Source organism: Melospiza georgiana, chromosome 12 (genome assembly GCF_028018845.1).
Source record: "Melospiza georgiana isolate bMelGeo1 chromosome 12, bMelGeo1.pri, whole genome shotgun sequence".
NCBI lineage: Eukaryota > Metazoa > Chordata > Aves > Passeriformes > Passerellidae > Melospiza > Melospiza georgiana.
The window spans coordinates 19,293,112-19,320,883 of record NC_080441.1 but is presented as its reverse complement, the minus strand read 5'-3'; the positions used below and the strand labels follow the sequence as shown (position 1 = coordinate 19,320,883).

At 61.2% G+C, this 27,772-nt stretch overlaps 2 protein-coding genes across 2 annotated transcripts; one reads left to right on the top strand and one right to left on the bottom strand.

Moving 5' to 3' along the window:
• Nucleotides 1-101: 101 nt before the first annotated feature.
• On the bottom strand, nucleotides 102-11,727 carry ZDHHC9 (zinc finger DHHC-type palmitoyltransferase 9). The gene is made up of 9 exons (XM_058032699.1): nucleotides 11,438-11,727; nucleotides 4,682-4,842; nucleotides 3,969-4,127; nucleotides 3,029-3,166; nucleotides 2,843-2,891; nucleotides 2,474-2,576; nucleotides 2,237-2,340; nucleotides 1,962-2,127; nucleotides 102-1,240 (listed from the first exon to the last, which is right to left on the bottom strand). The coding sequence occupies exons 1-9, from the start codon at nucleotides 11,602-11,604 to the stop codon at nucleotides 1,136-1,138; spliced, it is 1,152 nt and encodes a 383-aa protein (XP_057888682.1). The 5' UTR covers nucleotides 11,605-11,727; the 3' UTR covers nucleotides 102-1,135.
• A 1,872-nt stretch (nucleotides 11,728-13,599) lies between these two features.
• On the top strand, nucleotides 13,600-20,149 carry UTP14A (UTP14A small subunit processome component). The gene is made up of 14 exons (XM_058032698.1): nucleotides 13,600-13,758; nucleotides 14,018-14,082; nucleotides 14,277-14,341; nucleotides 14,460-14,602; nucleotides 14,705-14,860; nucleotides 15,707-15,826; nucleotides 15,925-16,019; nucleotides 16,261-16,384; nucleotides 16,467-16,544; nucleotides 16,939-17,293; nucleotides 17,444-17,901; nucleotides 18,295-18,482; nucleotides 18,554-18,653; nucleotides 18,994-20,149. Exons 1-14 carry the CDS (start codon nucleotides 13,600-13,602, stop codon nucleotides 19,465-19,467), a joined length of 2,580 nt encoding a protein of 859 aa, XP_057888681.1. The 3' UTR covers nucleotides 19,468-20,149.
• The last annotated feature ends 7,623 nt before the right edge of the window (nucleotides 20,150-27,772 follow it).

The window sequence follows — 27,772 nt, the reverse complement described above, 5'->3', positions numbered from 1 at the left end:
GACACACAGACGGGACTGGCCCGGCAGGACACCCCCCACAGCCACCACACACCTGCTGGGAGGAACTGAGTGTGCCCAGCAAGGGACACACTGAGTGTGACAAGGGACACGGAGCTGCACAGGGGCTGCAGGGATCCCAGAGGTGTGAGGGTCCTGCCAGTGCAGGACAGGGACTGTGGAGTGGGGGAGCCCTGCCACGGCACAGAGCTCTCCCACCATCCCCCCAGCCTCTCGTCCTCTGTTGAGGACACACAAGCCCAGCCCTGGGCAGCTGGTTCAATCCTGGGAAGATCCAAGGCTCCCAAAGCCAGTCTAGGATGGCTGAGAACAGCAGAGCAAGGCAAGGGGGGGACATGGGGATGCAATGACACAACACAGATTGGGGCTGAGGTGCTGCAGAGCTGGGGAGGGCTCAGTGCAGACACCCAGGAACAAACGCAGCCCCAGCACCAGCCAGGAGCCAGTGGCACAGGCACACAGGCAAACCCTTCCCTGCAGCTGCCCACCTCGGCTGCCTTCTCCCTCCCTCGAAGCCCAGGGTGGTGTGAGCACCAGGGCAGGATGGAAGGAGGGTCCCCTCATAGCTGCTGCCTTGTTACATCACACAGAGAGGAGCACAGGAAGACAGCTACCTACAAACCACTGCCAGCAGAACTCCTTCCCACTTGTTTGGGACCTCGGGGCACCAAAACGTCACCTGACAAGCCTTGCCACGCCAACCACAAAACAACGCCACGGATTACAGGAAGGAGGGAGGAGGGGAGAGAGGACATTGCTGCCACGATTCCCCTTCCGTGGGGATTCCTCAGCAGGAGGGCGCAGGCTGGCCCTGACAGCCTCACCCTGACAGAGCAGGGCCCGGGCGGAGGGGCAGCCCCAGCCCTGAGCTGGGATGGAGCATCCAGGCCAGCCCCAGAGCCAGAGGCCCGGCCCCAGGCAGAGCTGGTGCTGGCTGTGCCCCACGGTGACCGGGGGTGCCACCGCCAAGGCCAGCGCTGCCCGCACCGCGGCGAGTGATGACTAAAGCAAAATGGCCATGGGGAATCAGGTGCCTGCCATCCAGCCCTTCTCCTCTCCTCCACCACTTCCAGCTTTGATTAGACAAAACAACAAAGTTCTCCCTTCCAAGCAGATGCTAGTGCTGCGCTCGCCCAGCGTCCAGGGGGGGCACCGGGAGCTCCCCAGGCGTTCGCTGCTTCTCCTCTGGCATCTCGGTGTCACTCACAGACGGGGCAGGGACCTGGAGAGAGAGCACAGAGTGACCTGCAGGGACACCCCAGGGCAGAGCCCAAGCACACAGGCCCCACCGCTCCGCTTCCACCTCCAGCTCCACTTGCAGCAAGCTCAGGTGGGCTTGGGAAAATGAGAAACCAAAATCAGGGGCCACCCAACAGGCAACATAGCAGCTTCAGGAAGAACTGGAGCACTGGACTCTCCAGCAGAAGGTGTCTTGGACTGTGTCCACCAGGGAAGGGCAGCTCATGCCCAAGCAGGAGTAAGCCAAGGCATTTCCCACCAATTTAGGTGGGATGGGCACTCTGGAGGTCTCCTGTCAAACTGTGTCCTTAATGCAGGATAATTTCAAACACACAGCAAACTGCTGGGGGCCACAACAGCTTTCTCCATGGACAGAGATCCCAGGGAGAGCCATGCAGCTCACACACAGAACCACAACAAGATGTCTGCAACCTCTCAGCCCTCCCCAGCCCCACTGAGCTCCATGGGCAACAGCTCCTGAGCGCTCTCATTGCAGGACTGATCTCCAAAACAGCAGCCAGCTGTGATCTCCTTTTAGGAAGTTCAAGAAAACCAAGACACTGGTTTCCAGGGTTAGAGCAAACAAGCTTTTCAGCAGCAGCCTCTCACATGGCCCCCCATGTAGTTTTGTCCTTCCTAAGTCACACTCTCAGCTTTCTTCCACTCTCCCAGAGCCCCCCCCAGCTCCCAAGGGGATCACTCACAGCACTGGGGGGAAGAATGCTGCCATCCTGCTGCTTCGTGCCACCTTCCTGGGCCTGCCCAGGGCCCTGAGTGGCCGGGGGCTCCTGCGTGCCGGGTGCCCGCGGGCACGACCCCTCCTGAGCTGTGCTCTCCTCCTGCTGCAGGATGCCCCGTCTGTCCAGGACACTGCAACAACACAGGCACGCCATCAGAGACCCGCGTCTCCCCACATCCCACCTCTTTTCCCAGCACAAGCGCTGCTGAAGACAAAGGTCAAGGCCCCTCAGGAGCTCACCTGGGGGGCAGGGGCCCGCACAGCACCTCGCAGCAGTTCTTCACTATGTTGCCGTGGCTGTACGGATTCTGCACACGGTTCTTCCCAGTCCAGGACCCCTTAATCTGAAATAGTTGGGCACAAATTCAGGTTTGCTCCAAGGCCACCCTGCCCCAGCCCCCAGATCCCTGTGTTCTGCTCAGCCTTGACACACTGAGAAACACCAACAGCTCGGAGGAAGAGGAAGGCTCTACTTACGTCTTCGTTGGTTGTCTGATTCAGTGCCACCAGGAAGGTGTGGAACCCAGTTAACCCCACCACCGACCACAGCGTGAAGAAACAGATGAGCACCTCCAGTACAGTGAGAACAGTTAAGGACTGGGAACAACCTGAGAGCAGGCCCAGCCCACCTGTTACTGCCCCCACAAACATCAACTTCTCTTCCTCTCCTAGCCACTGTTTTCTGTTTTATTCTCCTCCCAAGAGCCAAGAAATTGCTCCCCACATTGTCATTCAGGGGAAAATGCTTGGAAAGACTCAGAGTGGCCTAAGCAGCCACTCCACAATGCAGCTCCCGCTAACCCCCAGTTGTGGAGAAGTCAAGCCCTTGGGACCATGGAAGGATATGTCCCTGGGGTTTCCTTCAACGTGTTCAGAAACCCAATCTTCAGAGATTCTGCAATACAGAAAGAGAGATTTTTTTCACCTGGAACATCCCACTGAGTCCAGCTCCCTTTCCCACTCCCTATCTCTGGTTTCACACCACCATCTGCAGCCCCCCTCCCTCCCTCCCTGCTCTCCATGCAGACTCACTCAGTGCTACGTAGACGATGTTGAAGGTGAAGATGTAGATGGTGAGGAGGGAGAGCGAGAGGATGAAGAGGTAGAAGTAGCGGTAGTTCCTCTTTCCCACGCAGTTGCCCACCCAGGGACAGTGATGGTCAAAGCGCTCTGGGGAAGCCAAGATGAAAATTAGCCCTGCCCTGGCATGGGCCTGCCCACGTCTAGATCCTTGCCCCTGGGCTCCCACTTCAAAAATCCCCCAGGCTGACAAAAAGTGCCAAGTTCAGCCATCTGCTCAGTCAGGACCCCATATCCTGGCCTCCTTTCAGGAGGTCAAAAAGTCCAAAATTGTTTTATAATGAATCATTTTGCACATTAAGAGAGAATTTGACCCTCCCATGTGTCTTCTCTCCCTCGAGTACAACAGCCATAGCACATGGGTTAGATGAAGGCCTGGGAGTCTCCATGTTCTTACCCTGGAATAATCAGGAGAAGGTTAAAGAAACTGCATAAACACACAAAGGCTGGGAATCTGAAGAGGAGGAAAGGGGTCCAAAAGGACAGGATTTCTGCCTGGAGCAGTGATGCTGAACAAGAGTTACATACACAGAAGGAAGACAACAACCAGGGCACCCCAGGGAATGGCACAATCTCTGTGCTGATGAAGGAGCTGTTGTCACCTGAGACGCAACTCTCCACTGGAACCCTCCAGTCCTGCAAGGCCAGACTCCAGTGGGATTCAAAAATGGGCTGCACATGTACACAGAGCAGCTGGACTCAGTTATTGCCAAAGTCCTGGCAAAGAGGAAGCACCTGGCTCCAGGTTCTGAGCAAACCTCAAGCTCCTCGAGCACAAGACGAGGCAGCCTGGACACTGCACCAGCCCAGAGGTGCCCAGCACGAGCCTGGGTGCTGTCCTGTCCCTGTGCCAAGGCTCTGTGAGGAGCAGGGCCAGGCCAGCAGCACTCACCCACGCAGTTGTCGCAGATGCTGCAGTGCGAGGCGCGGGGCGGCCGGAAGATCTTACACGTGTAGCAGTACTTGAGCTTCACAATCTGATTGTTGATCTGGAAGTTCTTGATGCGCGGGGGCGGGCGCTGACCCTGCGGCACGGTCCCGTTGGTGGCCTCTGCCAGAGAGAACGGGGCACAGGTCGGACCTGCTGCTACAACACAATGGCCTCAAACAACAACTCGCCTCCCTGCCTTCCCTACCAGCGGGATCGGAGCCCGCTGGCTCCGGAGCCGGAGGCTGCAGCTCTGCTCACGCAGGCCAGAGCCAACCTGGCAGCTTGGAGGCAGGAAAAGGGATGCCAGAGCTTTCATGGGCATGTTGAGAGTGGGCTGGGTGTTATCACCTGCATGCACCAAACCTCCTCCCTCCCTGAAGGATCAAAGGGACCACCCCAAGCTTTCTGCACCCCTTCTCAAAAGCAAACAGAGTTTGTATGTGCATGGCTATGGGAGAGAAAGCAGCAGGTGAAACGGCTCCCAGAGAGGGATGCAGGTACATCGTGCTGCCTTATTGAAACTTGGCCAAGTACAGTGAGCCAGCACATTGGGGCAAACCTCACTTTTGGAGGTCCAGCCACGAAGATAAGCTCTTGCAGGGACTGTAACCTAGAAATATACCATAAATAAGGAGGCTTTCCAGCCCTCACCAGCTTGGCCACTCCACACTCACCAATCTCCATCTCAATGAAGGCTGCCTCATCGGGCAGGGCCCTGGGGATCACGCCAGGGTCGCTGAAGCTCGTCCGCAGCAGCGTGGCCATGGCGAACAGGAAGAGCACTGCTGCAAACACAGGGATGGCCGGGGACAGCTGCACCGCCAGGTAGCGGCACCTGTGGACACGGGGCAGGAGAGGATGAGTCACAGTCCCATCGCCTGGCACAGCCTCAGAGCCTGGGCACGCCGCAGCACTGCTCAGATCTGGAGCAGAGAAGCTGCTCAGTACATCCTTCTGATCCCACCACCACAGGGGAGCACTCCTGGGGCAGCTCCAACAACCAGGCACCATCACAGCATCCCCACGTCTTCCATCACCCAGGCACAGATATTTCCCCACATTTGTTCTGTTTTCAGCACCCATTTTAAGCAATGCCAGAAACACAACCAGGCAGCGGGAGAGACCTTGTCCATTACATTCCTGCTGCCAAGGGATGGGCCAGACCATTGGGAGCAGCACCCAAGGCCTGGTCAGGGACCCCCTACCTGGAGAGCTTGAAGGCATGGAAGCCTGTGGGGATAGTGGGAATCTCTGGCTAACCCCTAAAGAGCAGGAGCTTCCCATATCACAGACATTTTTGGGATTAAGTGGATCCTGTACTTCGGAATGGATTCCTGTGGAAGTGCAACATTCCCATGCAAGAAGACATCTGGCTTCCTTTGGCTTTCCTGAGACAACGGACTAGAACACTCCAAATAAAGCAGAAAGGCTCCTGCTTCAAGACTCCCCCAGCTCAAAAGGGAACAAGGTTTGTTTCCTCTACAAATACAACAAGGCCCAAAGAGGAGTTTATGGTGCTGATCCTGCTGACAGAGGATGCAAAGGGAGCATGGGACTCATCTCACCGTGGCCGTGCTGCTCCTGGACACTCACAGTCATGTCCCCAGAGGTGCTGCAGCCCTAGCCATGTGGGAGGCCTGGGCCAAAGTCACATTTTAGAGACATACTGGGCTGAAAAAATCCATATTTTACCCTGGTTCCTTCAGAAAACCCTACTGATGTTGGGGTGAAGTTCCTATGGAACTTTGCTATGGTTTAAGGGAAACCCCACCTAAATCCCACCACTTGTGTCATGTCTCAGCACCCCTCGCACATATCCCTTCCCCAGCCTCCTGATGCAGCTGGGCACCCAGCCTTTCAGGCACTTGGCTTTCTAGGATCCACCCTTTATCCCTGCTGCTGAGGGATGGATCCAACCCAGACTCCTGCTGTTCCACTGTTACCTTCCATGGGAGCATCAGGCTGCTGTGGTGAGGGGCCAGGGATTATCTTCCCTGGGGGGGGCTGCCATCCCAAGCAAGGCCATTTCCATAACCTCCACAGCACTGTTTAATTCTGGACAGCATTCCCACCACAGATTCCCCACACACAATGCAGTTTCCAGCTCCAGCTGGCAGCGCCAGGCTCCGCAGGCCCACTGCAGGAACATTTCCTGGGCCATTGCCTGACTCCAGCGCTGTCCCCCACGAGTGGCAGGGACAGAAAGCCTGCACACTGAATTACAGCACACTTCAGTCACAGCTGCAACACCAGAATCCCACAGCAACACAAAGGGCCTGGGCCTTAAACCAACATCCTTCACTGCAGACACTGCACACTCTGCTGTTCCCCAAAACAATTTCCTGTGCCCAGCCCTGCCCACAGACGAAGAACCCGAGTGCTGAGCCTATCGTCCTCAGGCAGCCTAAGATAACTTTGCATTCCCTCTGCAAGGGCAAAGTCCAGGGACAGCTGCAAGTCAGTCAGCAAGTAAACAAAAACCTTGGAGCCCATTTGGGGAAGAAATACGGGGTTAAGAAGATGGAACATGGATTTAGGTGCAGCTCAGCCTCTTCTCTCAGGCAATCAGTAAGTGACAGGACAAGAGGACACAGCCCCAAGCTGTGCCAGGGGAGGTTCAGGTTGGACATCAGGAGAAGGTTCTCCATGGAAAGGGCTGTCAGGCATCGGAAGGGGCTGCTGAGGGAGGTGGTGAACTACCCATCCCTGGAGGTGTCCAAGGAACAATTGGATGTGGCACTCAGTGCTCTGGTCTGGTTGACAAGGTGGTCACCAGTGACAGGACTCGATGGTCTTGGGGGTCTTTTCCACCCTAAACAATTCTGTGATTATTCTTTCAAGAGCAGGACACTCCCTGCCCCAAGGGGCTGCAGCCTGACCCCTGTCCAGCTTTTGGAACTGCTGTGACAACATGAACATATTGTGGGTTTAAATGTGGATCCATGAGCTGTGTTAAAGCTGAGCCATGGCCCTCCTGCGTCCACACAGGCCTAGCTTAGCTTCCCTTAGCTGGGCTGGCATCTGTGGCCCCTTGCAGGTGGGGGCAGAGGGAGAGCCAGAGGAGCTGCCACCACGGTGAAACTGCATTGCCAGGCCCAGCATGGAGCCCAGCATGGAGCCCCCACTGCCCCCCACCCTCCCTGGGCCGATGGGGCCTCGCTCTTCAGGTGACTCCCAGGGAACTCGTCCATGGCAGGGAAAGCAGCCACGTGAGGCCCTGACTTGGCACTCAGGTACTCACTAGCACTGGGCCATCTTCAGTCTACGCTTGTCTCTAAGATGATTTCACTGCTCAGGAACAGGCATTTAAAGGTCTTTTGTTTGGGAGAGCTCAGAGCCCACAGAGATGCTCTGTTGGCCTGTGAAGATGCTGCTCCCCCATTCTCAGCACCATTTCTGTGCCCTGGAGCATTTTGTCACCAAAAAGCACACAATAACAGCACTATCACAACTCATCATCACAGTGGGGTGGGCTGAGGCAGGAAAGCTGAACAAAGGGATCATTGGAATGGGGAGCAGGGGAAGAAGCAGCTGGGAGGTGCCATGAGTTATGGCGCTTGGCTGGTTATTCTGCACGCTGAGCAAAGCTCTGGAGGAAGGGAAAAGCCACAGGGACTGCACAGCCACGGCCACAGGGCAGCACATCCCCCAGGCAGGCCCCACCAGGGCTCAGCACAAGTTCCACAGTATCACTCACCCACATCTCACCTGCAAATCACCTGTTTAACCTTCCTCAGCTACAGCTCAGCCACATCGTGTGCCTGCTCTGGGTGCCAGCAGAGCTGTGTCTTTCCCCAGTGCCTGACCCTCACTTCAGCCTGGCTCTGCTGGGTGCTCACACTAGGGCAGGGATGGTGTCTGGCAGCTGCTGTGTTTGCAGTAAGTGTGGAAGCAGCTGCTCCAAAGCCTGGCCACACCACACCACTGTGTCCAGGCCCTTTCCAGCAGCACCAGGCAAGGCTGGAGCTCTCCCTGGAACCTCTCCCTACCTGCCTGCAGTGACACATCAACTGTCAGCACACACCATCTGTTTCTGACACAACTGAGGCAGGAGACAGGTATGTTATGCCAATGTCACTGCTCCTTTCCCAGCTAAAATCTCAAATCTCTGCACGGACAAATCACCCAGGAATGGGGGTGCCACAGAGGATGTGGAGGCTGCAGGGAGGGCAAAGTCATCTCCTGAGAAGGAGCCCACATATGAAGAAAAGGTCAATCCAAACCCCAGGAGTGGCCACTTCCCCCAGAAACATGAACAAAACAAGCTGAACTCTGGACACCAAAAAGTTCACTTCTATTGAGAGAAATTACAGTGATTAAAATGCATGAATTAACTCAAATGTAAGTTTTGACCATGCTTGATACAGATCTAACCAGAGGTAATGCCAGCTCAGAGGCCCCTCTCTGAGTCTTGGGTCTCTGGGCTTTGGAAATCAAAACTAAAAAACAAAGTCACACAAAGGGCAGTGTAGGTGTTTTCAACTCATCAGAAAACAAAGACATTTTCATCTCTACAAAGCTAAAAAAGTAGGAAAAAGAAAGTGGCAAATATACCTGGGTACTGGAAAATCCAAGAGCAGCCCCTTCCCATGAGGAGCCAGTGTTGCTGGTGCTATCATGCCTCTAACATCTACAGATGTCAAGTTTTGTGCTGAAAAGCCAGAGACAAAAGAAATCTCATTCCCTTCAGCTGAGCGTGGAACTCCAGGAGAGACAGGAACTGCAAAGGGAACTCCCAGCCTGAGAGCAGGCACTGCATCCCATCCGCCCAGTTCCTAAAGGCATTTCTCACAAATGCTTTATCTGGTCTCCTCATGCTGGAACACCTCAAGCAGACAGCAGCTAAGTGCCCAACCACAGGGCTGACGTACCATTAGGAGTCTGAAATCATGCCAAGAGGATGTGAAACTGTATTTTACGGGATGTGTGATGGAGCAGACCCAGCTAAGCACGGGTCTCTGGAGCAGCCCCAGGCCGCGGAGCAGCTCCCCTCAGAGGTGCCCTTGGGCCGAGCCCTCCCGAGAGCCAGCGCCGCTCCGTCCCCTGCCTTATCTGCGAGGGAGGAGCCGGATCTCAGGTACAGCTCTGAGCTCTGCCAGCCTCCGGCTCCTGTTCGCTGCTGCCCGGAGAGGTTTCCCCAGTCCCAGAACGCAGCGCTGCGGTTTGGGGATGAACGCACAGCATTCCCACCCACAGGCCGAGGCGCTCAGCCCGCTCGCCTGCGGACACCGCGGAGCAGCCGGCAGCACTGCAGAAACTTGGAGGAGAGAACAGCACCAGCAGCAGCCCCGCGAGTGCCACCATCGCTCCGGGGCTGGCAAGGAAGGGCTGCGGCGTTTCTGCCGCCGTGGGCGCCGGTCCCACCGGCCGCAGCTGTAACCGGAGCCAGCGCAGCCCGGAGCGCCGCGATCGAGCCCAGCCCGGCAGGGCGAGCAGCCAGACAGATCCTGGCTCCAGGCACCCCGAGCCGCGCTCAGACAAGGTGTGACTGCGCAAGTGATTCAGCTGAATGGAGCAGGCAGCACGGCACAGGCGGCCCGCAGTGAGGGGCAGCCAGGGAAAGGCTCCTCCGCCCACGCCGGCTGCCGCTCCAAATCCACACAGCAACTTTCAGGGGTAACCAGGGATTTCCATGCAAACACTAAAGAATCTGCCAAACACCAAGAGAAACGGACAACGAGGTGAAAGATCGAGGCTGAGATCCTCACCCCGAGCTCCCTACTCATGCAGGGCAGGCAGGGCTCCTGAGCAGCCAAGCTGCTTATCTCAGCCTGATCAGTGAAACAGAGACCTTGGGGAGTGCTTCCAGCTGGGAAGGCAACATTTCATCCCTATCCCAAATTCAAAAATCTCCCAACAAGTTCAAAACAACCCTCACTCTTCCAAACAAATAAACACCGAGGTGTTCTGCACTGAAAGAATCAAATGGGTATTTGGATTTTCCCAAACTTTTCCTTATCTCCCTCAGATGATTTAACTAAAATTCAGAGGTGATCCTGTTCCCAGCAGCATTCCCCCCGCAGAGCCCACCCTCCAGGTCTAGGCACGGCCTGGATGTCTCGGTGCAAGCGACTCCTCCACAGGCCTCTGCCTGCCAGAGCATGGAAAGGGGCTTCTCAAGGAATTTCCAGTCACGTTCCTGACTAACCACAGCCGAGGTCTGGAAAACAGCCCCGGTTCACTCTGCCTTAGCGCAGCCACGGCAGAGCGGGATGTGGTTCACTCTCCTGCTACGGACAGGATCCACAGGGAGCCAGAGCAATTAAACCTCAAATCAGTGTTTCTGGAGCAGCAATGAGTGTTTCTGGAGCAGCAACACTTATTAGTTCTTCCTGTAAGGCAGGAAGGCTCAGCCTTTCCATTTTTCAGATGGAAAAAACCCCAAACATTAAACTAAGAGTGGTGTCACTTGGTACTTCAGACTGAGCCAGGGATAATTTGGGCAGGGAACTACGGAGAGACATGCTGGGCCAGGGAATGTGGAAACAAGTTCCCTGGCTTCGGAACGATGCTGAAGAGGACAGCACCTGGGCCAAGGGCTTTTTGGAACTGCAGGAATTGCCAGGGCTTAGCCAGCGAGCAGGTCCTTCCACTCATTCTTCTTAGCTTTGTGACCTTTTTTATCATCCGACCCTGATTCAGCCCTTCTGCTGCCCCAGAACACAAACATGCCCACAGAGACCGAGGAAGAGAAGATTTCAGTTGTTTAGCTGATCCAGGTTCATCCTCCAGCTAGACAACAGAGGTATCCTGCCCCCTCCCACAGCATCAGCCCAGACAAACATAGGCTTCTCCCTTTTTGCTTGGTTTTTTTTTTATTTTAGGATTAGTCTAAGCCAGCCCAACTCCCCAGCCCAGCTCCTAGGGAAAGCTGAGGGGAGGGGCAGATCCCTCTTTTTCATCAGGATCAAAGGTTTTGGCTGAAGGTCTTTAGGCTGCCAAGGTGATGTACGGGGGGTCGGATCCTTCCCAAACACCAGCATGGCTCTGGCTGCAGTGCAGCCTGGGGCTGGGGGTGGGTCAGACTGGCAGGACCCCCAAGCTCACTCCTTGTTAATCCTCCAGCTGGGGTCACCTGCCTGGGGGGCTGATGCTGAGGGTAGGGACACAGGCTGTGCCCCAGGGCTGCAGCAGCAGTACCCCTGCACTCCGGCCATCCTGGAGCCAGGAACACTCGGGACTGCCAAGCCCCAGACAGAAGGTGACCCACGGGGAAGCAGGGCCAGTGTCACCCCCGGCAGGGCTCCGGCAGGGCCCGTTCCCCTCAGCACCTCCAGGGTCAGTCTGCTGAGGGTGAGGAAGCAGACGTGGACAGGGACAGCCACGCTCCGTGCCAGGCTGCGCCGCGCCAGCTCCCCTCCCTCTCCCGAAGGGCCCGGGCACACGGGCCCATCCCCATTCCCGTCCCGTGGGGTCCCCGGGGAACTCACTCGAAGGCGAAGAAGAGGGCGCAGGTGCCGAGGATGAGGAAGAGTGTCAGGTAGAAGATGCCCTTCTGCCGGGCCATCATGATCCGGCCGTCGCAGCAGAAGGTGTTCCTGCCCGGCAGCTTCTCCCATTTCCGAACCACCTTCTTCCTCGCCACCATCACCGACATGGCGGGGCCGTCACTGGGGCGGCAGCGGCCGCCGCACGTTCGGGTGCTGCTGCTGCTCCTCCGCCGCCCGCGCGCCCAGCATCATCGGGGCCCCGCGGGGCCGAGCTGGGCTGGGCCGGGCCGGCGGCTGCGGGAGAGGGAACGGGGAGAGCGCTCGGTCAGCACCAGGGCGGCGGCGGCACCGGCACGGGGGGCGGCGGCCGCCGTCGCCATGGAAACCCCGCGCCCGGGAGGGGCGTTGCCGCGGGAATCCACCAGGGAGGGGGCGAGGGGCGCGGCAGGAAGACCCTCGGCTGGGCGGCTCCGCAGCGGGAGGGGACGCGGCAGGGCCGGGCCGCACAGGGCAGGGCAGGGCAGCCCCGGCTGTGCGGGCGTGCCGGGAGCCGGCGGGGAGAGAGCGGAAGGGAAGGTTAGAGAGGAGACGGGAGAGGACGGCAAGGGAGGGAAGAGGACGGGAGGAGCCCGCGCCGCCGCTCACCAGGTGCCGGTGCCGCTCGGGCCGCGCCGGTCGCTCCCACCGCGCCGGGAGGGGCCGCCACGCCCCGCGCCCGAACGGGGCGGGGCCGCCGCCGCCATTGGTCCCGCCGCGCCCTCCGCCCCGCCCTGCCGCTTCCCGCCTTCCCATTGGGCGCGTGCGCTGTCAGTCCGACGCAGATCCGCCCACCGCGCGGCTTCTCGCCACTCCATTGGTCACCGGCGCTGTCACTTCGCAGGAACTCGTCCCTCCCCGCCGCTTCTCGCCGGCCCATTGGCCTTACGGGCTGCCACTCCGCGCCGTTGGCCCCGCCCCCGGTGCGGACAAGTGAGGGCGGGGCAAGGGCGGGGCGCGGCACGTGGTGGGGGCGGGGCCGGGGTCGGGGGCTCCGGTGGGGCCGGGCCCGGGGGGGTGGTGGGGAGAGAAGGGGGGAAGGAAAGCGCTCCGGTTTGGTTCGGCTTGCCCCGGCCCGGCCCGGCCCGCCCACCCCCGCGTCTCCCGCCAGACCTCCTGGTGCAGTCCCCGGCGGGCACTACCGGCGCCGCCCTCCGTTCCTCTTTTTCGTTTTCTCTCACCGGATGCCAACAAGCACCGGGCTTCCGAGCCCCAGCGCCGCGGGGAACGCACGGGATGCTCCCGCCGTGGGTTCTCCGCCCCTCCCACCCCGTCCGCACATTCCCACATTTCGCACAGTAGTTTTCCCACGGTTTTCCACACCCAGACCGTGGGGCTGGGTTCGGGGATCCCCCCAGGATCCCATCGCCAGCATCCTGCCACCGGCATCCCATCGATCCCGGAATCCCACCTCGGGGCATCCCTCCCCTGGCATCCCACCTCCGGCAGCCCCCTCTGGAATCCCGCACACTGCGCTCCCGCTGGGCACGTGGCTGCCAGCAAAGGCAGGGCCCGGAGCGTCAAACCCGAGGGGAAATACAGAACTTTTCCCGCGGTTGTTGCTATGGAGACAGGAGCAGACGGGAACAGCTCGTTATCCCTCTCCCTGCTGCCCCGAGCGCCCTGTGCGCCCAGCTCGGGACGGAGGAGAAGAACGACGAAGAGGACGAGCAGGACGGATGCTGCGGGCGCAGTGACAGACACTGACACCGCTTCGTGGCTGAGAACTCCGTGTATTTGCTCCAACGATCCTTAGGATCCCATCAACCCTAAAAATGCTCCCAGGAGCCGGGTCCGGCCGGGCGGGAGGAACCGTAGGTGCGGCAGCTCCGTCCCCGAGCCCACTGGCGCGTCCCAGGGGAAAACAGCGAATCCGGCAATCCCTGGGGCCGGCGGGACCGACGAGGGTCACGGACGGAGCGAAGACCTTCAGAGCTGCTCTGGCCCGCGGTGGCACCGCCGCCTCCCGCTGCCCGGCAAGCCGGGGGCGTCCCGGGAGCGCCAGAGCCGTCCCGGAGCCCCCGGAGCGCCGCCCGAGGCCGGCACGGCGCTGTCCGTGCCCCGCTCCCTCCCGGGCTCCCTCGGGCCCCTCCGGTTCTCCCACCCCGCCCGCCGGACCCGCTGCCATGGCTACCTGGACGTCATCGTGGCGCGCTTTGCGGCAGGCCGCGAGGGCTCGGCGCGACACTCGGTGGCGCTTTGCGGCAGTACCGGCGTGCGGGGCCATGGCGGAGGAGGACCCGGCGGCGGCGGCGGCGGGGAGCGGCAGCGAGAGCGAGGAGGGGGTGAGCGGGGCCGGAGGGAGTGCGACGGGCTCTCCGGGCGGCCTCCGCCGCACTCTGCGGGGCTCCGCGCGCTCTTCTGGCCGGGATGGGCGCAGCGGGGGACGGCGTGGCCTGGCCGGGGGTATCGGGCCGAGGATGTCGGGCCCGGGGCCCGGCCGGGCGGTGCCGTGGGGGCCCCGAGGAGCACGGGGGAGTGAGCGCTGGGGCCACCCCCGCGCTCTGCCGGGCTGGGTGTGTGACCGCGTGTGCTGTGTGGCAGGAGGATGGCGAGCGGCGGCACCGGCAGCTCCTGGAGGCCATCAGCGCCTTGTCCGGACGGAAGCGGTGAGTGGGGGGTACGGGCGCCCCGCCTTTCGGCCCGGGGGCTCCTGCAGCAGCCGCATCCCGGGAGGCTGCACGGGAAGGGGGGGCAGGGGGGATGGTTCCTCGCCCCTGCCCTCGGCACCGGCCTCAAACCCTCCAGAGCAGCCGGGGAATACGAGGAACCTTTGGGGTTCCTTTCTGTCTCTCTCTCGCAGGCGGAAACTGGCGGAGCGCTCGGAGGCGAGCGGGCAGGTGTCTGAGTTCAATGTCACCTGCAAAGGTGAGGCAGGGAGCTGGGCAGGGCTCGGGGAGCTGGGATGGCGCTGCCCACCGAGAGCCATCCCAGATGTGAGGGCTGGGACAGCTCCCTCACCTGGCAGTGCCACACCTGTGCATAGGTGCGGGGGAAAAGCTGGTCCTGTCGGAGCTGCTGCAGCCCATTCATCCCAAATCCACGCTGGGCAGCGTGAGGAAGGAGCTGGCCAGAGTGAAGCGGAAGGCGGCGGTGGAGCTGCCACTGAGCAAAGAGGAGGCCAAGAGGGTGAGTGCAGGGAGCCAAGGGGGCCCAAGCTGAGCCCCCAGGACCGCCGTGCTCCTCCCTGATGCCGGCATCACCTTTCTCTGCCCGTCCTGCTCCCCCCAGGTGGTGAGGGAGGCCGCCTACGTGACCACCTCGAAGGACGTGGGCAAGTGGCAGCAGGTGGTGCTGCAGAACCGGCGCGCGGAGCAGCTGGTGTTCCCCCTGCGGCAGGACATCGCCACCGTCACCCCTCTGGAGAGAGCCACCTCGGCGTGGAAGGTGCCCTCTGCGGGTCACAGCCTGGGTGGCTCTGGGGGAGCAGCTGGGGCAGGTCGATGTCCCCTGGCTGTGCTGGGGGCAGTGGTGGCAGGCCCAGCCCAGCGGTGACACTGGGCAGGTGCCGGCTGGGCTTGGGAAGGTTGGGAGAGCAGTCAGTGTTCGTCTCACAGGTGTGTAAATTCCATCTGGGACAAGCCAGGTGAGAGGGTTTGGAGCTTGCTCTGTCCTTTCTCCTCCTTGTAGCCTCTCAGCGCCAGGCACATGGAAGTATACCTTGGCCACAAGTGCTGAGACTGAGGGATTGGTTTGCCAAATCCTGCATGTCTGGAAACACTCCTTACAAAAGAGGGATGTGTTTGGGTTTGAATGCAAGTTCCTGTTGGGTTTTGCTGCTGGCAGGAATCCACTGCTATCCCTGGGAGTTGTCAAATGCCCAGGTGAGGGAGGGTCAGCCCCTGCTGAACTCCCAACAAACCTGTCACTCACACTGATCTGCCCAAAAGTCCCTTTCTGTTTTGCAGGGACATGGCATTGTGTGGCCTGGAACTCCTGCTCCTTGCTTCTTGTGTGGTGCCTCCTGGTCAGCACTGCCTGGCTGCTAGGAGGCCATTTTTCTAATGAGGGAGGAATTCTGCCTGCTCTCACCTGGCCATGTGGCTGGGAGAGTGCCCAAGGGCTGTGGTGTGGGACCTGCGAGTGGGGCTGTGACCACTCAGTCCCCCAAGGCAGGGGGACACTTCTCTGGGCCTTCCACAGACCAGCTTGGGGGCAGTGAGAATGGATGGGGACATCCAGGGGAGCACTGGCCCTTGCAGTTCTCCTCATCCTCTTGCCATGTCCCAACAGGCCCGAACTCCGCTGGAGCAGGAGATCTTTGGGTTGCTCCACAAGACACAGCAGCCCATCACAGACCCGCTGCTGACACCTGAGGAGATGGCCTCAGTGCAGGCCATGAGCTTGGAGGAGGTGAGGCTTCACCCCCTTGGGGCCTGGCTCTGGGGAACTCTTCCTTGGCCCCATGCCTCACCCTGTGCTCCCCATCCCTCACCCCATGCCCCTGGCAGGCCCGGCGCCGGCGGGCAGAGCTGCAGAAGGCCCGGGCAGTGCAGTCCTACTATGAGGCCAAGGCTCGGCGAGCAAAGCGGATCAAGAGCAAGAAGTGAGGCTGTGCCTGAGCTGGGCTGGGTGCGCTGGGAGGGCAGGGCGGCCCTGCCTGGCTCTGAGCTGGGCTGGGCACGCTGGGAGGGCAGGGCGGCCCTGCCTGGCTCTGAGCTGGGCTGGGCACGCTGGGAGGGCAGGGCGGCCCTGCCTGGCTCTGAGCTGGGCTGGGCACGCTGGGAGGGCAGGGCAGCCCTGCCTCACCCGTGTCCTGCCCGGCTCTGAGCCTCCCTGTGCCGCAGGTACCACCGCGTGCTCAAGAAGAGCCGGAGGCGCCAGGCCCTGAAGGAGTTTGAGCAGCTGCACAAATCGGACCCTGCGGCCGCCTTGGCACGGCTGGAGGAGCTGGAGCAGCTCAGGATGCAGGTGCTGCATTGGCACCTCTGCCTCACCCCTCAGGAGGGCCCTGCTCCTGGGGGAGCTCTGTGTGATGCTTCTCTTCCCCCAGGAGCGGATGAGCCTTAAGCACCAGAACAAGGGAAAATGGGCCCGATCCAGGGCCATTATGGCCAAGTATGACCTCGAGGTAAGGTGGAACCACAGAAAGGTTTGGTGAGAAAGGACCTTAAAGCCCATCCAGTTCCACCCCCTGGCCAACCTGGCCTTGAACATTTCTGGGGATGGGGCAGCCACACCTTCTCTGAGCAATCTCTACCTGGGCTTCCCCACCCTCACAGGAAAGAATTTCTTCCCAATATCCTGTCTATCCCTGCCTTCTGTCAGTGTGCTGCCATTCCCCCTTGTCCTGTCCCTCCAAGCCGCGGTATAAAGTCTCTCTATCTCTTATAATCCCATTTATATATTGGAATGCCATGAGAGGGTGTTCAGCATTGCTTGGGGAAGGGGGGTAGGCTGAGGTGGGCAGGGAAGGTTGGGAATGTTTTCTGTGTCCTATGTTAGAGCTTCTCGGTGCCTCCCAGGCCCGCAAGGCCATGCAGGAGCAGCTGGCCAGGAACAAGGAGCTGATGCAGAAGGTGCGGGTGGAGCCCCCCGAGGAGGAGCTGTGTGAGGTGCCCGAGGAGGACACGGACACCACGGCCTTGCCCATGCCCAGTGGGGCTAATCCCTGGATGCTGGGCAAGCCCAGTGGCCCGGCCCCAGAGCCTGAGGCACAGGAGGGTCCAAGAGATGACAGAGTGCCTGGTGCTGTGGAGAGCAAGGACGAGATGCAGGAGGAGGAAGAGGAGCTGTCAGAAGAAGAAGCTCTGCTGCAAGACTTCGAGCAGAAGCGACGGGAGCGGGCAGGGAGCCCCAAGGGGCAGGGTAGAGACCATGGTGAGGAGCTCGAGGCCCAGAGCTGGGTGGGCTGGGAGTGCTGGGAGCTGGACAAAGGGAGGGGAATCTGAGGACGGTTTTTGGCTGATTTCACACATCTGTCCTTACTCTCTGCCCTGTGGAGTGACCATTTCTACCCTCAACATGTAGGTGCTGATGAGACTGAGATTGGTGCTGAGCAGCCCAGGGACAGCGCAGTCCCCCCAGTCTGTGCTGAGGAGCTGGGGGACAGCCCAGTCCCCCCAGTCTGTGCTGAGGAGCTGGGGGACAGCCCAGTCCCCCCAGTCTGTGCTGAGGAGCTGGTGGGCACAGGGCCAGAGCCTCCCCCTCAGCCCCAGGAACAGCTCCTGCTCTCGGAGCAGCTGCGCCGCGTGCAGACCGTGGAGGATGTGGAGAGTCTGGCTAAGGACGAGCTTGTGGAAGAGCAGGAGAAGCTGGTAACCCTGAGAGCAGGGAAGCGAGCACAGCAGCAGGAGGAAGGCAGAGCTGGGGACAGACATACCAAGAAAGCACCAGCCAAGAGGAAGATGATCAGCTTGGAGGCTGTGCTGGATGGGAAGCCCCAGGAGATGGACTGCCCCAGCCTGCCTGTAGTCCTGGAGGAGGAGGTGAGTGGGACGTGCCTCCCCATGCTCCCCAGCACCCAAAACACCCATCCAGTAATGCCCAAACCTGTAAGTCCCAGTAACCTCAAACCCTCTCCTGGTAACCCTAAACTCCCTTCCAGTAACCCAAACCTCCTTTCAGTGACTCCCAGTAACCCCAAACCAGTTACTCTAAACATCCTCCCAGTAATTAGAAGACCCAAACTAGTAACTCCCAGTACTCCTAAACCCCCTTATAGTACACCCCAAACCCCCCCCAGTAATGCCCAGGAACTTGCACCCCCTTCCCACTCTCCCCAGTACGCACAAACCCTCTCCCAGTGCTTTCCAATTTGTCCCAGTCTCTCCGAATTCCCCCAGGAACTGTTAAAGCCACTGAGTCTTGTCCTCGTGCAGGAGGGCGGCATCGAGCAGCGCGGGATGATCACGGAGGCCTTTGCTGGGGATGATGTGGTCGCTGATTTCCGCCGGGAGAAGCGCAAGGCAGAGGAGGCGGGGAAGCCGCAGCCGGTGAACCTGGTGCTGCCAGGCTGGGGCGAGTGGGGCGGCACAGGCCTGAAACCCAGCGCCAGGAAGGTCAAGAGGTGAGTGAGTGGGGGAGAGCTCAGGGTTGCGCCCAGCCCCGTGCCAGCCCTGACCCCTCCCTTGCCCGCAGGTTCCTGATCAAGCCGCCGCTGGCGCCTCCGCGGAAGGACCAGCACCTGCCCCACGTCATCATGAGCGAGAAGCGCAACATCCACGCGGCAGCACATCAGGTGGGGCACGCCTGGTCTCCATGAGAGCTCCAGCACCTGGGCAAGCCTGGGGCGTTCCTGTGATCCCTTCCCAAAACGTTCACAATCCCTGCCTGTAATCCCTGCCCCAAGTTTAGCCTCCAGCTTAAACAGCTCAGAACTGAAGGAGGAGGGATGTACAGGGCTGCTCCCCTGGTGGCGGTGGTTGTTCCAGCCCTCTTGGGCTCTGCTGGCAGCGGAAGGGGAAGCAGAGTGTGAGTGGGTCCTGGACAAGTGGGAAGCAGTGAGCATTGGGAGCAGCATGGGCTGGAAAAGCTGGGCTGGGTGGCTCAGGGCCATAACCTCTGTGGTGTCCCCACAGGTCAGCGAGCTGCCCTTCCCCTTCGAGCGGCACCAGCAGTTTGAGCAGAGCATGCGGACGCCCGTGGGCCCCACGTGGAACACTCAGCGAGCCTTCCAGAAGCTGACAGCCCCTCGAGTCATCACCCGCACCGGCCACATCATCCAGCCCATCTCGGCCGAGGACGTCCCCGACACGGCCCCTGGCAGTGAGGCCAGGCCTGAGGGGGAGGCCATGCCCAGGAGGAAGGCTGGGCCCGGGAAGAAGGCTGTGTCCAGGGGGAAGGCTGTGTCAAAGGGGAAGGCTGTGCCTGGGGAGAAGGCTGTGTCCAGAGGGAAGGCTGTGTCAAAGGGGAAGGCTGTGCCTGGGGAGAAGGCTGTGTCCAGAGGGAAGGCTGTGTCCAGAGGGAAGGGTGTGTCCAAGGGGAAGGCTGTGTCCAGGGGGAAGGCTGTGCCTGGGGAGAAGGCACAGCCCCAGCGCAGCAGAGCACCGTAGCTCTGTGTCTGCAGCCTGGAGGCTCAAACTGGAGTGAGCGGAGGAACCAGGAGCAGCAGCAGCAGCAGCTCCTGGTTCTCTCCAGTTCCTTCTTCTACCTCTTTCTCTGCAATAAAACCCAGGGCTGCCCTTCCTGTGCTGTCTGCATGGATGCCTTGGCAGTGTCCAGGGCTAGGTTGGGCCCTCCATTCTCTCCTTGGGGTCCATGCAGGGTCAGGTGCTTTGGCTGAGTTGAGGGTGAGAGCTTGGTCAGGAGCTCATAGTGGGGCACATCTAGGAGCATGGTGAGGGACTGAAATAGCTGCCAACATCCTGTCCTTTGTCTTTTATATCCCCATTTTTGTACCTATATAGATCTTTAAATCTTGGCCAAAGGGGCTTTCTCCCCACCTTGTCATGCTGAGCCTGGCCTCAGGAGTGTTTCTCAGATCCCACCTGCACTCCCAAAGTACCTGCTCAGCCCTAATAAACCTGATCACCTGGCAATGGCTCTGACAGGAGCTTCTGCTGCTCTGCACGTGCTGGGGGCTGGCTCTGTCCACGGGCAGCCCCCACTCCTGCTGCCCATCTTCAAGCCCTCAGTGTGACAGTGAGGTGCCTCTCGGGGTGGTCGGTGCATTCAGTACACGCGAGGGATGTGCCAGAGCCTTACGGACTGGGCAGGGACCCCTCCAGGCCTCTCCCCCGACTTACAACGTGGCCTGTGCTCAGCACCAGTTGGAGAAACACTTCCCGGCCCCAGCTCAGGAGCTGGAGCTGCTGCCGATCCCAGGAAACGTCCCTGGTGCCAAGGACGCCTCCTCCCACCTTGGCACTGCAGCCCGGCCCGGGCACGGCCTGAACCCAGGGCCGCCCTTCTCTGCAGCTGGGTCACGGCAGGAACCGGGATCGTGCTGTGGGGTCGGGGCGCGGGCACCCTCCGTGCTGGCTGCGGGTATCCGAGACTCCCGCAGGGCCCTTGCTAGGCTGGGAGGGCACTGGGAGCTGACGTGGGGCAGGTGTGGCCCATCCCGAGTGCCTCTGGCCGCTGCGGCACCCGGGGCCCGGGAGTCAGAGGGCGCTGGCCCGTGATGGGGCCACGCTTGTGTTGCTTGGCGGGGGGAGAAGAAAGGAAAGGGAGCGCAGAGCATTTTCGTGCCGTGACGCCGAGAGCCCCTGGCGAGGCTGGTGGCCCCAGCAGAGCCTGCGTCCCTCTGCCATGGGAAACCTTTGCCTCGGAGGTGTCGTGAAGGCCGGGGGGTGTCGTGTTTGTTTTAATAAAAGGTGAAGCGTGCTGAAGAGGGGGAGGCAGCGTCCCCTGCCAGCGCCTCCACCGGCCTGCAGTCCCCCAGAGCCGCCCCCAGCCCCCCGGGACAGGAGATCCCTGCGGCACCGCTGTCCCTGTCCCTCTTGCAGGGGCCCTCCCTCGCCTGCCCTGGCCAATGGCTCTGCCTTCCTCCTCCCCAGCCCGGCCAGTGTTTGGCTGGACACGATGGGCTGTTCCAGCACCCAGCCCGCCTCCTCGGCTCCAGCCCCGGGATGTTCAGGGTCTGGGGGTCCTGTTACAGCAGAGCTGGTTCGGGCTCAGCGGGACCTGCGGGGTGCTGTCCTGCTGTTCGCCTCCCTGCAGGGAGGGGGAACCCCCCACCTGCCTTCAGCCCCCGAATCTGGCCCACCCCACGGCAAGGGATGCTGCTGCCGTGCGTGGTGTCACCTGAGTCCCTGAAAACGGGAGCACTGCCCCCAAGGTCTGGCCCTGCCCCAGCCTGAACTGGGACCTCCCCAGATCCGATGCGACGCTCCCTCCAGGCCCGGGGAGGTGGCGGCACCAGGGCAGTGCTCAGGTCCTGCAGAGGACCGAGGCCAGCAGGTGCAACACCAGCTCAGACCTGGAGCAAGCAGGGCTGCAGTTGTCACAAGCTGGATCACCTGGAGCAGCGACAAGACCTGCTGAGGTGCAGATCCCTGAATGGATCCCCGCGTCACACAGAGCTGGTGGGTCTGGCAGCCTCAGTGGGGGTGATGCTCGGCGTGGGAGGGAACAGCTGTAGCCACACATCTGGAGCTGCCTCATCCTGTGAGGAACGGCAGCAGTGGACTGGACTGGCTTGAACTGGGGCTTCCAGTATCCAGAGATGCTTCAAAAATAAACGGGGACAGCATTAGCATGAGCTGCCGGGTAGCATAGGAGGGACCCTGGTGCAGGGTGACCACTGGTGCTGTCATCCCCGCCCCTCCAGGCTCCTGCTGCAGCACAGGCTTCTCCGGAGCCCCCACATCGAGGCAACACTTGGCCCTCTGACTTCTCTGCAGAAATGGTTTTACTGGGCACAGCGGCTTGGGGTTTTTCACTTAATAACCCATCCCAGGTCTGCCGCAGGAAAGGGGGATGCCAGGGATGCCCGCTTGCTGCCTCGCAGGTCGGCAGGGAAGGGGACGAGAGCCCTTTGCAAGGGCACAGAAACGGGCCGGGGAGCCTGGCACGGCTGCGGGCTGGGGTGGCTCCCTGCGGGGACTTCCCCTGCCTGATCGTCGCTCTCGCCGTGACAGCAGGGCCGGCCGCGGGCTGCCACACAGGGTGCGAGCGGAGGGGAGCCTGGACAAAGCCCCGTTGTCGGCGGCCACCGCGTGGGCCCCGGGAGCCCCGGAGCCGCGGTGCGAGCACGCAGCCCTCCCTCGGCAGCCCGAGCGCCGCGTCCCCCGAGAGCCGCGAGCTGCGGTTGCTCTTACTGGCCTACTTTCCGGGCTACGTCAAAGCCGGGCTTACGGAGCAGCGAGCCGCGGCAAGGGCGGCCGAGCTGCTCCCGGTGCCAGCGGGGAGCGGGGGCTAATCCGGGCCCGGGGCCGCCCGGCCTGGCGGGCACACGGGCAGCGGGCAGGGCCGGCGGCGCTGCCGCGGGGCTGGGGACGGGCACGGCCACCGCGAGGTCCCCGGGGCAGGGACCCACCCGAGAGCAAGGGCCGCTCCAGCGCCGGGAGCTGCCGCTGCAGCCGGGCTCCCGCACCCCGCGTCCCGGGAGGCCAGAGGGAGCGGGATGGAGTAAAAGGCAGATTTAAAATCAACAAACAAAAGGCTTTTGGTCGCTGTTTTTTTTGGGGGGTTGGGGTTTTTTTGTTTCTTTTTTGTTATCTTTTTTAAATGCAGGCTATAAATAACCTGTAAAATATTTCGTCTGGGCTGTTTCTGCAGCTGAAATCTTGTCCCTCTGGCTTCCCAAGCTCAGGATGTGAATGCGAGCACTGAGGCCGTCAGGGAGCCCCCCTGGATCCCTGGGCTGGATCCCTGGGGTCCTATACCTTTGCCCATTGGGATCAGGGAATGCCCACGTCCCTGAACACCTCCAGCCCCCAGGGGCTGGAAACGGCACCCCCCAGCATGGGCCCGAGCTCCACTGCCCGGGTGCGAGAGGGTCTGAGCACCGCCTCCCGACCGGACGGAGGCGAGAGGCTCAGCCTGGCACAGTGCGGGACAAACAGGACAGGGGAGGCAAGTCTGGGGTTGGAACGTCAGGCTCAGAAATGCTCTCTCCAACACGTCCCGTGTACAGGAGAGGTCCCTGCTCCCCGAGTCTCCCAGCCTCCATCGCCCCGCAGCAGGGCCGCGCTAACCCCGCTCCTCCCGCCGCGGTACCCGGTGCCCGGCGCATCCCGGCCGCATCCGGGCGCCGCAGCGGTTTCCGTGGAGATGGCATCTCCCAAGCCCGCACCGCCCGAGCCGGGGGTTTCCATGGAGATGCCGTATCCAGCACGGCACAACCTGAGCCGGAGATTCTGCCGACATGCTGTAGTCGGGACCCTCGCCCCGCAGCGGGGCCATTCCCGGGGACGTGGGCGGCCTGGGCCCTCCGTGGCTCGGGGGTGCCTGTGGTGTTATCACCGCTCCTCACACCAGTTCTGTGACAGCGCTGGGACACCAATACCTGCAGCTGTGAACGTCCTGGGGGAGCTGTCACCAGCCTTGTCACCCTCCAGAGCGGGAACCCACTCACTCGGGCTGCATTGTCACATTCTGTCAGGGTCTCCAAGAGATGGCAGGTCCCTGCCTGTCCCCAGCTGCCTGGAGACGAAAAGGGGAAATCCCCGTGTCCCCCGATGACTTTGTCCCAGCTGCCACCCTGCAGCTCCCACAATGACTCGTCAGGGTGGGATATCAGGGGCACCAGTGGGAAGCTGGCACCGTGCTGCATCCTGCACCAGGGGATGAGGTACCCAGACCCGAACCAGCAGCATCCCAGAGCTGGGGGACACCTGGTTGAGTTCCAGCACAGCCAGCGCACCAAAAACTTCCCAGGGGGAACGTGAAGGGCCTCAAAGGGCAGGACTGAGGCCAAATGGAAGGGTGAGCAGAGGCAGATGTCCTCCTGGCAGGCAGCTGTGTGTACGTGTGCCCTGGCCAGTGCTATAATAGCAGCTTCGTTTGAGCACAGCTGCCGCAGAGGTGGCACCTTCCGTTCTGCACACGGCAGAGCTCTGGCAAAGCCCAAGCTCCTGCTGCAGAGATGGAGGAGAAGCACGGGAATGCCCCTGGGGCACACGCTGGGACATGCTGGGACACCCTGGGACACACTGGGACACACTCCTGCCCACTCGGTGCCTGTGGGAGATGTGGGGCTGGCTCAGCCCCTGTGTCCTTCCTTGCCTCAGCCCCCTCCATGCTCCTGCCCCACCTCTGCTCCCAACTGCACCTTCCTTGGCCACCCTTGTCCTGCCCAAGCCAAGGCCATCTGGAGCCTCCATGGGGGCTTCTCAGCTGGCAGAGCAGCAGCAGCCAGGAGCCTGGGGATGATGCCTGAGGCTGGGCACTGCTAGCCATTCCAGCCTCCAACTCCTGGAGGGCCTTGAGCCCCCACACAGCCTGGCCACTGCCAGGACTGCCAGCAGCACTTCCAGCATCCCCAGGCACAGGCTGTCAGATGCAGCACTTCGGTCAGAGCCCAGCTCTTTGTCTGCTGTTATAATTAGGAGCCCCCCCCAGGCGGACCTGAGAAGCTCAGGGCTGGGGGACAGACACCAAAGGAGCTGGAATCTGGAATGGCAGCCTGGGAGCAGGGGCAGGCCCTGTTCTGCCCACAGCCAGCTACTCTCCAGAGCCTCGTGCTGCATTGAAAAGGGCTGGAGCGGGGCCAGGGCTCTGTGTAGTCACCCCTCTCACCCCTGCCAGCTCTGCAGGGCTCCTCACCTGATTTCTGGGGCTCCCCTGGCACCCCGACCTCTGCTCACCCACTGTATTCTCCTCCCCTCCATCACTTTGGCCTTGCCTTGGCTGCCAGCTATTCCCTTGGCTCCCAGGCACAACATGGTTCCTCCCTGCCTTATCCTGGTGATCCCACATTCTCACCCGTCAGCGGTGCTCTCCCAGCCCAGTGCTTCTCCTGGGATGTGGAGGAGGAGGAGGAGGGCAGCAGAGACAGCGTGTGCCTGCTGACTCCTGTCTGTGCTGCTCACCATGGGCAATACACATTTCAGCCAGCACCGAGGCCTGGAGCGGATCAGGAGGAAGAGGCCAATCCCAAACTCCCTTGGATGGTCCAAGAGGAAGCCACCCAAAATCTCAATCCATGAAATTCCCTTCCCGAGGCAGGAGCAGCCTTGTTTTGGCCCCAGCAGCTGGGTTCAGAATGTCAGCCTCCGAGCTCATAACAGATCCAGTTTCTCACGCAGGAGGTGGGACTCTGTCCCCTGTCCCTCCGGAGCGCCGTGTCCCCGGGGCAGTGGGGGGAAGAGGGGCTGCACACAGGCAGCACCCCGTCCTGGAGTGTGACCCCAGCCCTTGGCCTCCCTGCCCACCATCCCCTGTCCCCGACTGCCAGCAGGAAGGACAAGGCAGCCACTCTGACACCGTCACCTTCTATCTGCACTGCCACCCATGCTGCCAGTGCTTGTTGTTGGAGTGGGACAGCCCCTGGAATGCGGGAGGACCAGGGTTGCAGGTAGAGGTGACACCTCGCCACAGTGTCACTGCACCAGCCAAACCCAGGTGAGCTCTGCCCACCTCAGAGGGAGCAGCACGGAGGTTCCCTCTTCAGAAAAGCCCCAAGAAACTCCATGAGAAATCTCCAGACCCCATAGGAATGGACACGCTGTTCCTCCCAATGGGACATCCATCCCCTGGCTCTGCAGTCATAGCCCCCCCTTCCCAGTGGAAGCTGAAGTGTCCAGGGAAGAACCAGCCCTGGACATGGAAGTGACATGGAGCACATGGGGCATCACCTCATTCCTCTTCTTCTGGTGCCAGGAACTACAAGCCACCTTTGCTGCCACCAGCTGCCACCACCCTGCCAGAGGAGAAGGCTCCATGGTCCCAGCCCATCCAGAGACGCCTGCCAGCCTGGTTGCTCAACCATGGCTGGCACTAATGTGATTCCCAGCAGGGTCAGGGTCCCCCCACAGCAGCCTGGCAGGAGCAGAGTGTGCCATGCCCAGATGGTTGTGTTAGCCTCCTCTGCTCAGGGAGGGGGCAATGGTGTGGAGTCTGTCCCAAAAACGGTGGGGAGAGGAGAAATAAATAAAATAAAAGGACACAAAATGGAGCAGTAATGACAAAAGCAGCAGCAACAGCACTGCAGGCCAGGTCAGAGCTGAGCGCTCAGGCCCTGGTGGCCCAGGGGACACACACACATGTCCAGGGCTGCCCTGAGCGCTCAGGGCTCACGGGTGCCCTTGGACCTGTGCAGCTCGGCACGAGTCCTGCTGCCAGGAAGGTGCTGTGCAGGAAATGCTGAGGTGAGGCAGCAGCTGGGGCTGCCCACAGCTGGGGGGTCCTGGGGGATGTGTCTCCAGGATGGAGGGGAGATAAAGGAGCCCCCAGCTCCCCCTGCAGCACGAGGCCCTTGAGGAATTACCAGTGAGGGCTCTTTATCTTATTTTCGCTGCGACAGATCATTCCCATTGGCATTTCTTCAAGTTAGTCCATGACTGGTGCCTGATTAGCTCCACTCCCTAATGGAGAATGCCCCTCATTCCCCAGACTTTTCCATTTCCCTGGAACATGAGAGCCACAGAATTTTTCACCACCACCTTTTAAAGTCTTTTGGTGCAAATTATCCCATCCTGAAGAATTTAAAGGTTATAATTAAATGGGGCAGGGGCAGTGGCACGCTGGCGGATGTGACGGTGGGATGCAGGGCTCTCCCAGTCAGCACCATGCAACTCGGGGTGCGATTCCTGCAGGGATGGGGTGAGGCAGCTGCAGGATGAGGCTGTTACTCAAACTGTCTCTTTTTAATTGCACCAGGATGCAAATAAGGCAGGTCTTTATGAACCTGGGGTCATGTGCCTGTCTCAGGCTGTGCCAGCCCCTCTTTCTGACCATCACCCAGCCTGAAATGCCTCTTGGAGCACCTCTTTTACCCACAGTCTAGCTGGAGGCAACAGTGGGAAAAGGTTCAACATAATGTGGAGAAGTGGAGTGATTCCCCTCTGCAGGAAGAGCTTCCTCCCTCATGGCCTTCCTCCGTGAAGCCCTGGCTCTCTGCCTTCCCACGGTTCTGGCAGCCCCGTGTTTCACCCTGCCACCCCTCTCAGTGCTGTCTGCGCTTCCCGAATCTCATGCCCCACAAGCTCAGCACTCTTCTGCCCACAGACCCCTGCCTCAAACTGCTCTCCAAGCCCCCACAGCCCCAAAAGGGGGAGAAGCCGTCTCCTGCCCCAGGATGCTGCGGCCTTTTCTGCAAAAAACAGAGTTCAATCTCTGTGTAAGCTGTTTTTTCCTCTCCTTAGGCACTGAAAAGGTTTGGGGCTGAGGCTGCAGAGGACTCTCCCGGCAGGTGACACCAGGGTGTGGCTGCCAACCCAGATGTGCCATCTGGGGGTGGCCACACCCTGGAGCCCATGCCCACCTCCTGGAGGCCCAGGCCGTGGCAACGCTGAACTAAGAGATTTCGCCATCGGATGGACCAAACCGGGTCCTGCATGGGCGAGGGCAGCACGGAGCCCACGGACATCAGCAGCGGAGCCCACAGGGGTCCGAGCAGCACGGTGACATCCTCCGGCCCCCACGCCAGCGCCCACGCGGGATCGCGGCCGCGGTCACCGCAGCACGGCCCCGTTCCGAGCCCCCCACGCCGCCCTACGGGGCCCGGCCCCGGGGAGCCCCCGGCCCCTGCCCGCCCCCGGGGCCGCTCCATGCCGGAGCGCGGTGCCGCCGCGCGGGGACGGGGGACGCCGTGGCGGCATCGCTGCCCGTGCCCCGGGACCGGCCGCTCCTGCCCGTCCCCGTGCAGCCCCCGCGCCGCGGCCCGGGGGGGGCGGGTCCCGCCCTCCCCTCAGGGTCGTGCCGAGCGGGGACCCCCGCGGCCCCCCCGGCTGCCGGTACGCGGGGCCGCGC

What these genes read in the sequence shown, in the direction of transcription:
- ZDHHC9 (XM_058032699.1), bottom strand. Translation starts at nt 11,604, where the DNA reads ATGTCGGTGATGGTGGCGAGGAAGAAGGTGGTTCGGAAATGGGAGAAG. An exon ending in ATCAGACAACCAACGAAGAC is followed by an intron (nt 2,341 to 2,473) that starts GTAAGTAGAGCC and finishes CAACTATTTCAG; the next exon opens with ATTAAGGGGTCCTGGACTGG. An exon ending in GCATTCTTCCCCCCAGTGCT is followed by an intron (nt 1,241 to 1,961) that starts GTGAGTGATCCC and finishes CTCTCTCTCCAG; the next exon opens with GTCCCTGCCCCGTCTGTGAG.
- UTP14A (XM_058032698.1), top strand. Translation starts at nt 13,600, where the DNA reads ATGGCTACCTGGACGTCATCGTGGCGCGCTTTGCGGCAGGCCGCGAGG. An exon ending in GTTCAATGTCACCTGCAAAG is followed by an intron (nt 14,342 to 14,459) that starts GTGAGGCAGGGA and finishes ACCTGTGCATAG; the next exon opens with GTGCGGGGGAAAAGCTGGTC. An exon ending in GGGGCAGGGTAGAGACCATG is followed by an intron (nt 17,294 to 17,443) that starts GTGAGGAGCTCG and finishes CTCAACATGTAG; the next exon opens with GTGCTGATGAGACTGAGATT.